General features: G+C 37.5%; 1 protein-coding gene across 7 annotated transcripts in view; it reads right to left on the bottom strand.

Annotated features, from left to right (window-relative positions):
- Window positions 1–1,468: 1,468 nt before the first annotated feature.
- ZNF143 (zinc finger protein 143) overlaps window positions 1,469–9,908 on the bottom strand; it is a 61,903-nt gene continuing 53,463 nt past the window's right edge. For all 7 annotated transcript variants that reach the window (XM_070626313.1, XM_070626312.1, XM_070626310.1 and 4 more), the window contains 2 exons: window positions 3,323–3,469; window positions 1,469–2,467 (listed from right to left, as the gene is read on the bottom strand). In XM_070626313.1, coding sequence (XP_070482414.1) covers window positions 2,384–2,467; window positions 3,323–3,469 — 231 coding nt within the window. In that variant the 3' untranslated portion in view covers window positions 1,469–2,383. The remainder of the gene's footprint in view (window positions 2,468–3,322; window positions 3,470–9,908) is intronic.

Below are 9,908 nucleotides of genomic sequence, written 5' to 3'. Positions count from 1 at the left end.
CAAGTTGTGTCTGGGATAGAGTGCAGGTGTTTTTCTTGGACTGAAAGGTTTGCCTTGATCGTTGTCTAGATCATATTGCAGACAGCTATGCTCCAAGCAGCTCCATTTGCTAAGCGTACTCTTGTCTCATCAAGTGCCTTTTGGGGACTTTTCAACTTCGGAGGGCTCCGTTCTGCATCTTGCCCTGTGAGGAAACCCCACACCAGCTTTACTAGCAACTGTCAGCACATCAGCTGGTGTCTTCTCGTGGGGGAAATATGCCAGCTGCCTAGGCTCCTGAGGCCCCATTCCCAGGAAGGCAGCTAGGGGACAAAACAGCCCCTCTGCCCTTTTCTCTGCTGCCAGTAGGAATGCATTTTCTTTTGAGTTGAGGAATTAGGCGCACCAGCACAGTCCAGCTGAGCCCTGCCCAATCCAGCTGGCAAAGGAGCTGGGACGAGGGAGAAACACCCCAGAACCTGAGCAAAGGCAGACATACGGAGCCCAGGGAGGCTGACAGCTCAGGTCTGGGGCCTGGGAAGCACAGCAGGCCTGGCTGGCCCCAGCGGAGCTGGACTGGGAGGCCAGAGCACCACCCTGTGACTTCGCAGATTCTGTCCTTCTTCCCTCCCTCCATTCCCGCCCCCTTCTGAGCCTCAGCTGGGAGTTCTGCGTGTGCTTAAACATCTCTGTCAAGAACGAAGGCTGGATCTGTGGGTGACCATGACCTTTCCTAACCTTCTATAGCTGTGAAGAGCTTTGAAGGGAAAGCAACCACCCCCTGCCCAACCCTGAAGGGTTTCCCATTTCAAATGACTAAGTCTTGACCTTTCTAGCAAGACTTCAAAGAAACTGATCAAAGATAACATTTATATTAAATAAAACAGCACAACATTTTTTCCTTTTTACTGTAAAGCTTGAAATGAAAACCAGCCACACTTCAGCTCTGCCAACAAAGCACGGTGAACGATAGTGAAAGAGCGGTTGCCGCAGGACAACCCTTCACTCCACCCCCTTTATTTTTGGGGGCTTTGGTGGACTCTACGCTGAATTTCCGACATCAGAGGTGGTTTTTCAAGTGCTCAGGTCTCTAGGCAATCAGAAATCACCAAAGCTCATCTGGATAATCTCTGCCACAAATTATCATCTGAGAAGGCAGTTGTGGTGTGGCCGAAAGACACAGTGGACTCCGGAGAAGCCAAGTCCGGGTTCTCAGTCTGTGCCCTGCCTCTTCACAGCTGTGAGGCCGGGGCAAGACACTTAACCTCTTTGGACCCTCAGTTTGCTCCTGTACAAATGGAGATAATAAATCCCATATATCTCACAAAATTGTTATGAGTACATAAAAATGTACGGAAAAGTACTTATTCTGTGCTTGGCACATAATATACTCAGTATATGTGTGCTGGGTTATAATCTATTACATTTGTGGTATTTTCTGCAACACTTTTCGCCACCCCATACCAATTTAGTAAAACAAATATAAAGGTAACATTTTAAAAATTGCTGTATTCAAAATTAATAATAAACTTTAGGGTAAATAAGCTTTAAAACAAAAGTACACAAGCAAAAATAAATAATTTACACCATCCCACTAGCCTAATTTTCAGAGTAAAGCCATTTCCGATTACAGCACTTTTATCCTGGGCTCCAGCCTGTGGTCAAACTTTGATAGTTCATTATTTTTAAAAAACAGTAACAAAAAACTGAACACTAAGTAATAAAATTTTAACAAAAACAAAGCACTGAATTTAACTTTTTAATTTTAAATAACCAAACTTTGTGATTTTATACATAATCCAATGTAATGCTAATATAATTAGCACTTTAGCTTGAAGAGTGGGTATTCAACAGGGATGGAAAACTATAATGAATAGTCTTCAAACTGTGAGATACAAATAAAAATGGAAAAGGATACAGTAGAACAAAAACTGCAGACACTCTACCAACTGGGGGAAATATCTGAAGGCTTCACATCCTTTATTATCCATGATGGCTTTTGGAATTATGATTGTTTGACGTATAGAACCTTTGACATTTTAGATACAGCCTTTATTTTTTTTTTTCACAGTAAGTTAAAAATCCATCATAAGACTCCGTAAGACATCACCGGTCTTGCATGTAGACTCTAGGAGTTTGCGATTTGATAAAAGAGTAACACGAAAATTTACTGTATTGCCCCAATTTCATACTTCCTTGTACACAATGAATCAGTTTGGGAATCTATTCCAAGGATTATATACACAAAAGTGTTAAGAATAAAATGTTCTCCACTCTTGCATAAGAATGTGTACAGTGTTTCAGGAACGGAAAGCTTCTAATTTTCCTGGGCCCGGGCTTCACGGATCTCTGCTGCCTGCAGGCGAAAGGCTCCTCTTGCGCTATTGCCCCGCTGCTCTGAGGATTAATCATCCAAGCCTGGCGTTTCTCCTTGTTGGATCCTGGATGCTATTCTGATGGCTTCTTCCAGAGATGGCTGTTCTCCAAGCTGAAACAGGAACGTGCACAAAGCCAAGTTAATGTCAAAGAAACATCATACGCCAGAAGTAAAATTTCTCTCTGTAATTGTGACACCAGGGCTTGTTAAGATGCTGCTGTTGATCTAGTCAGTAAGAGCGCAAAAACAAATTCCTGCAGGGGAGAAGAATGCAGTTTCTTTGTTTAGGATTTTGATAAATCTTCACGCATGCAAGGGACAGAGATGCTCATCTTTTCCAATGGAGATATTTAGAACGCTTCCTGAGGCTTTGGCTTCTATGCCCATAGACTAAACTAAAACCAATGGCTGGCATTTTCCGGCATGTGTTCTAACCCTTTTCCAGGTAAACACATGAAAAACAACTCTCTGCAAAGAAAGGTAATCTGCAGCGAGCACTCGATTCTCTGCTCGAATCCAGTGACTTCCTGGAGAATGGTATGTTTTGGTCTTCTGACATTCCCCACTGGAAAACAGGGCTGCACAGTGATTCTCAGAGGACTAATTTAGGGTCTATGTTTACACAGGTTCATTTCCAAGGAGCAGCTCTTAGGTGTTTTATAGAATCCTGCCTAATTAGACTTTTCTTTTGAGAGTAAAGATGGTTGGCCAGGTGCACACAGGGATATATACCAGAGCTTTATTTGTCTTGTTATAAATTCCCCTAGAATATGCAAAGATAGTAGAGAACAAAGTATTGGTCTCTTTGAGTCCATCTCAACTCCAGCAATTTCCTTAAAGTGGCTAAGTGACACAGATCCTTCTGTGCCCTGCCTCTGGTAAGGGTTATGCATAAAGCACAGTGTGCGAGCTTGAGAGCTAGGGGTAGGGCTGTAGTCAACTGAGGACAGCGGCCCTGGTACTCACTTGAACTGCAATCTGGGTGCCATTGGATGTTGCCACTAAGGTCAGAGGTCTGGTTTCTGTGGTTACTAAGTGATGGCTGTGCTGTTGGTGTCCCATTTCTGATGAGGCAGTATGGAATGCTGCCAAGTCCTGAGCCACAATTGCAACCTTAAAAAAATAAAATACACAGAAGAATTAAAACTATGATTTAAGTAGGGTAAAATCCATTGAATGCAAGGGATTGTCTTCACATTCAAAAAGAAATACTCCCCTGACCATAGACTTGTAGAAGCCTAAAGCTGGAGGAGACCTTATATATTGTCTATTCTGGATTCTTCTTTTTTATTTGAGGAAGCCGAGGCTCAGAAAAAATGGACTTATCTAAGGTTATGAAGGGAGCCAATGGCCAAACAGGGTGGAGGACCCTGGACAAGTGGAGCTGCTACAGCAGGCTCCATCAGCCAGGGGAGACATGACTGCCTAGGTTCTATTACCCCTAAGTGGCTGCCTGGGAAGTTACGCATGTGAACTAATTCACATCTCAAATGTCTACTTATCTTCAAGTTTGGAACAGTGGTAGATAACATACTCTTTTCTCCTGTTTACCTGTTGCATTTAAAACTAGATTTCCATTTAACCAGGAAAATTGAAAGGACCAGTAGCATTACAGATAAATGGCAATATATCTTGTTATACTCATTTTCCATTTTAGATTCCAGGAAATCTATATGAATCTATATTGTTCCTGAAGCATCTAGCCAGAGTGGTTAAAATGCTTTTGTAGCTCTTAAACCACAAATATAGCTTTTTCTAGACAGAATAATAATTGGAGTCCCAAAAGGAAAAGAGACAGAATGATGCAGAATAAAAACTTCTTGATGAAATAATAGCTGAGCTTTTCCTAAATCTGGTAAAAAACAAAAAAACAAAAAAACAAAACCAAAATACATTAATATATGATGTTTTATAATGTTGTATGTCTTACAATTATATATAAGAAGGCTAGAGGATAAATACAAAGAAAACCACATCATAATCAAATTGCTAAAAAGCAAATATAAAGAAAAAATCTAGAAAACAGCCAGAGGAGAAGTGATGTATTATATACAGGGGAACAATGATATGAAGATGGCTGCCTTCTCATCAGACACAATGAAGGACAGAGACAATTTAAAGTGCCGAAAGAAAAAAAATAACTGCCAACCAAAAATTCTGTATCTAGCAATAATATCCTTCAAAACAAAAATACTTTTCAAAAACAAAGGCAAAATAGTATATTTTCACATAAATAAAAATAGAGAATTTGTCACTGTAGATCTGCACTACAAATAATGCTAAAGCATAAGCTTCAGGCCAAAGGGCTGATTCCATATGGAAACGCAAATCTACAGCAAGGAATGAAAGGCACTGGTAATGATAGATTAGTGGATAAGTATAAAGTATTCTTTCCCATCCTCCTATAACTTACATAAAAGATTAAAAGTTTAATGCTAAAATATAATATTACATTATGGGGGTTATAACATATGCAGATGTAAAATATATCACAATTGCACAAAGAATGGGGGCATGCATGAAAATATACTGTTTCAAGGTTCTTAAGCTTTATGTAAAGTAGGACAATATTAAGTCTAAGTAGACTGCAGTAACTTAAGGATGTATATTGTAATCTCTGGAGCAACCACAAAAAAAATAAGACAGAAGGGCACAGTTAGGAAGTCATTTGAGGAATTAAAATGAAATATGTATGCACCTAATAAGAGAGCTTTAAAATACTGGAAGTAAAAAAACTAACAGAGGGGCCAGCCAGGTGGTGCAGCCGTTAAGTTTGCATGTTCTGCTTTGGCGGCCTGGGGTTCACAGGTTCGGATCCTGGGTGCAGACATGGCACCACTTAGCAAGCCATGCTGTGGTAGGCATCCCACATATAAAGTAGAGGAACATGGGCATGTATGTTAGCTCAGGGCCAGTCTTCCTCAGCAAGAGGAGGAGGATTGGCAGCAGATGTTAGCTCAGGGCTAATCTTCCTCAAAAGAAAAAAAAAAACAAAAACCAACCAAACAAAAAAAACTAACAGAACTCAAAGAGAGACATGATACAAATCCACAATCATGGCTGGAGATGTTAATTCCTTTTTTCTTAGTAACTGATAGAACAAAGATACGAAAAATTAATAAGGCTATAAGATATTTGGACAACACTATCAACCACTTTAACCTATGTTATATTATAGCACAGTACACCCAACAAGTGCAGAATACACATTCATTTCAAATAAATATGGAATACAACAGGAATCAATGAAATACACATGGAAAACAAGTCTCAAATTTCAAAAAAAACCTTACAGAACATGTTCTATGACCATAACAGAATTAAATTAAAAATAAAGAACAATAAGATATCTAGAAAAGTAGAAGATATTAAAAATTAAGCCATGTAAGTCTAAATAATCTATGGGTAAAAGAAGAAATGAGAGAAACTAGAAAATATTTCAAATTGACAGAAAATTTTAAAATAATGTATCAAAATTTGTGAATTGAAGCTAAAGCAATTCTTAGAGGGAAATTTATAGCTTTAAATGCTTATATTAGAAAAGAAGGTTTAAAATGAATGATTTTAGTTTCCATTTTAGGTAGACAGAAAAAGAATAATAAACACAAAGTAAATAGAAGGAAATAATGAAATGTTCAAACAGAAATCAATGAAATAAAAAATGGAAAAAATGAGATAAAATTAATAAAAGTAAAAATCTGTTCTGTGAATGATTAATAAAATTCATAAAGCCATAGAAAGATGAGCAAGAGAAAGAAAATGCAAATTATCAATATCAGGAATGGAAGAGGGAACAGCACTTCAGATCCTACAGACATTAAAGGGATAGGAAATATTACGAACAACTTTATGTCATAAATATGAGAACTTAGATGAAACAAACTCCTTCAAAAACAAAACTTATCAAAATGGGTACAAGAAGAAATCGATAACTTGAAAGCACTATATCTATTTAAAAACTCGAATTCATAATAAAAAAAACTCTCCACAAGGAAACCTCCAGGCCCAGATGGTTTCACTGGTGAATTCTATCGAACTTTTAGGAAGAAATAATACCAATCTTACACAAACTCTATCAGAAAACAGTGGAGAAGGGAACACTTTTCAATTTGTTTTATGAGGCAAGCATAACACTGACACTGAAACCAGAGAAGAACCTTAAAAAATTAGAGACCAGCATCACTCATGAACATTGACACAAATAGCAAATTACATCCAGTAATATATAAAAAGGCTAATACATCAGAACCAACTGGGATTATGATGTATTACTTTTTTACATGCAAATCATAACGACAATGATATACCATTTCACATCCACTAGAACAGCTAAGATTTAAAAAACTAACAATTTCAAATGGTGACGATACGAAACAAACAGAACTCTTACACATTGCTAGTGGGCGCGTATGATGGTCCAGCCACTTTGGAGAACTGGTCGGCACTTTCATATAAAGGTAAAAAAATATACCTGTGACCAGCAATTTCACTAATAGGTATTTATCTAAGACAAATGAGAACTTATGTCTACAAACATACTTGTACCAGAATTTTTAATGCCACTTTATTCATAATAAGCACAATCTGGAAGCATCCCAAATGATCATCAACGAGAGAATGTATCAACAAATTTTGGTACACTCCTACAACAGAATACTGCTCAGCAACGAAAAAGAATGAACTGATATTATAAATGATAACATGGATAAATCTCCAAAATGTTATGTTAAATAAAAAACCCAGATACAGAAGAATTCATACTGTGGTTCCATTTATGCAAAGCTCAAGAACAGACAAAAGGAATATAATCAGAACAACTGTTGCCTAAAAGGGTGGAGACTGACTGGAAGGGGTCACAAGGGAACCTTGCAGGGAGATGGAAATGTTCTGTATCTTGTTTGGGATGGCGGTTACATGGCTGTGTATGTTTAACAACTCACTGAGTTGTAAACTTATAATCTGTGTATTTCATTGTATGTAAATTTTGCCTCAGTTAAGAAAAACAGATTGCAGGCTAATATGAAAAACATGTTCAACCTCACTAGTGGTCAGACAAATGAAAATAAAAATAGAATCTAACTTTTGCTTGTGAATTATGCAAATATAAAATAACAATCCTCAATGCTAGCAAGAGTACAGTGAAACAAGAAAGTTTTTAGATCCATGGCATAATTGTTAACGCTCTGGAAAATAATTTGGCAGTATGTAGCAAGAAGCTTAAAATAGTTTATACCATTAATCTAATAATTCCATGCCTAGAATTTGTTTCCTATGAAAACAATCAGAGGCTTGTACGACAACTTATGTATGTGGAATGAGTTAACAAATTATGTTCTATCCATTTGATGAACTATTTTATAAATATTAAAAATCCTTTTAAAAGAACATTTAATTGATATGAGAAAGTGCTCAGAATGTAGTGTTAGGTGAATGACAAGCATACAAGATTGTATTATAATCCTAATTTTGTTCACACATGCACACACACAGAAAAAAAAGATGAAGTAAATAGTCCTAAATGTTGAAACTAGTTATTTTAACATCAAGGGATTAGAGCTGATTGTGAGTTTGAGTCTCTATTTTAAATTCTTTTGGGTATAGACCTGTAAGTGGAATTACAGGATCACATGTAATTTTATGTTCAACTTTCCGAGGAACTGCCATACTGTTTCCACAGCAGCTGTACCATTTTATATTCCCATGAGCAATGCACAAGAGTTTTAATTTCTCCTTAAGGATGTTGGCATCCTTGCCAACAGTTATTTTCCATTTTTTGGATAACAGCCATCTTAACGGGGGTGCAGTGGTACCTCACTGTGGTTTTGATTTATATTTCCCTAATGACTAATGATGCTGAACATCTCTTCACGTGCTAATTAGCCGTCTGTGAATCTTGGAGAAATGTCTATTCAAGTCCTTTGCTCATTTTTAAAATGGCTTGCTTGTTTTTCTGTTGAGTTATAGGAATTCTTTATATATTCTAAATATTAATCCCTTCTCAGATATATGATTTGCAAATATTACCTCTCATTCTGTAGGTTGTCTTTTCACTCTCTTGGTAGTGGCCTTTGATGCACAAATGTTTTTAACTTTGTAGTAGTTCAATTTATCTATTTTTTTCTTTCACTGCCTGTGCTTTTGGTATCATACAAGAAATAATTTCCCAATCTAAGGTGATAAAGATTTTCACCTATGTTTTCTTCTATGAGTTTTATAGTTTTATCTCCATTTAATCCATGTTAAGTTAATTTTTGTTTATGGTATACGGTAAGGTTACAACTGCATTCTTTTGCATGTGGATATACAGTTTTCCCGGCACCATTTGTTGAAAAGACTGTCCTTTCCCATTGAATGGTCAAATTTTAATTGTCAAAATTTAACTGACTATATATATGAATATTTATTTCTTGACTCTCTATTCTATGCCTTTAAGAATATACATTACGTTTGTAATCTGAAGTTACTAAAATAGATGGAGAGCACAGACTCTGCTGTCTATACTCGCTAACCCAGATTCCAGAGGCACTTGGAAAATTGAGTCTAAGACATCCAATTTCCTTAATTAAAGAAAAAAAGATTTAGGGAAGGACCAACTGTTTTCTTCCAGCTGCAGCCAATGCAAGCATTACAGATAATCCTCGGGTGGAGTCAGAACACCCCAACAGGAGAGTCAGCATTTGCCCAGTGGCCTGCAGTTACAGCAGAAGGCGTAGTGGCAGCAGCTGGTCCTCAGGTGAAACCCCCAGCCCTGTGATGATACTCCTAGTTGCCGGGAGCTATCTGGCTTCATTCCAGCCCTCAAAGCTGCCTCTCCTGCAAATTTTCCTGGTCCATAGGCTACAGATAAGCTACATAAGAATGTTTGCTTTAGAGTCATTATCTTTCCAGACCTGTAAGTATAACTGGTACGAAATGTATTTACTCAAGCTGGGCTATAAACCCACCCGGGAATCCTAGAGCCATGGAAATCACTGCAAACTGATTGGGTGGGACCATTCCATAAGACAGCCTGAAAGGTGATAGTTGGGTATTGTTTGTTTTTGTTTTGGCATAAGGTGTAATTAGCAAACAATAAAAATACATGAATCTCAGGTGTTCTGTTGAGTTTGACAGATACATCTGTGAAACCACTAGCTAAAACATGATATAGAACAGTTCCTTCATACTCCATTCCATCAATTCCTTCCCCCAGCCAAGCAGCATTCTCCGATTTCTCTCACCATGGGTTTGTTTTGTCTCTTCTTGGATTTTGAGTAAGTGGAACCGTTCAGTATATGTTCTAGTGGAATTGCTGGGTCATAGGGCAGAGGTATGTTCGACTTATAAGAAACTGCCAAACAGTTTCCAAAGTGGTCACATCATTTTACACTCCCACTAGAGTGTATGAATGTTCTAGTTGCTTTACATCTTTGCCAACATTTGTTTTTGTTTTTTAATTTTAGCCATCTTCCTGTGCCTGCAATAGTTTCTTATTGTGATTTTAATTTGCATTTCTTTGATGACTAAAGATGCTGAGCACTTTATGTTATTGTCATTCACATATCTTCTTTTG

This window comes from Equus przewalskii, chromosome 6 (assembly GCF_037783145.1).
Source record: "Equus przewalskii isolate Varuska chromosome 6, EquPr2, whole genome shotgun sequence".
Classification (NCBI taxonomy): Eukaryota; Metazoa; Chordata; class Mammalia; order Perissodactyla; family Equidae; genus Equus; species Equus przewalskii.
This window is presented reverse-complemented; position numbering and strand designations above follow the sequence as displayed.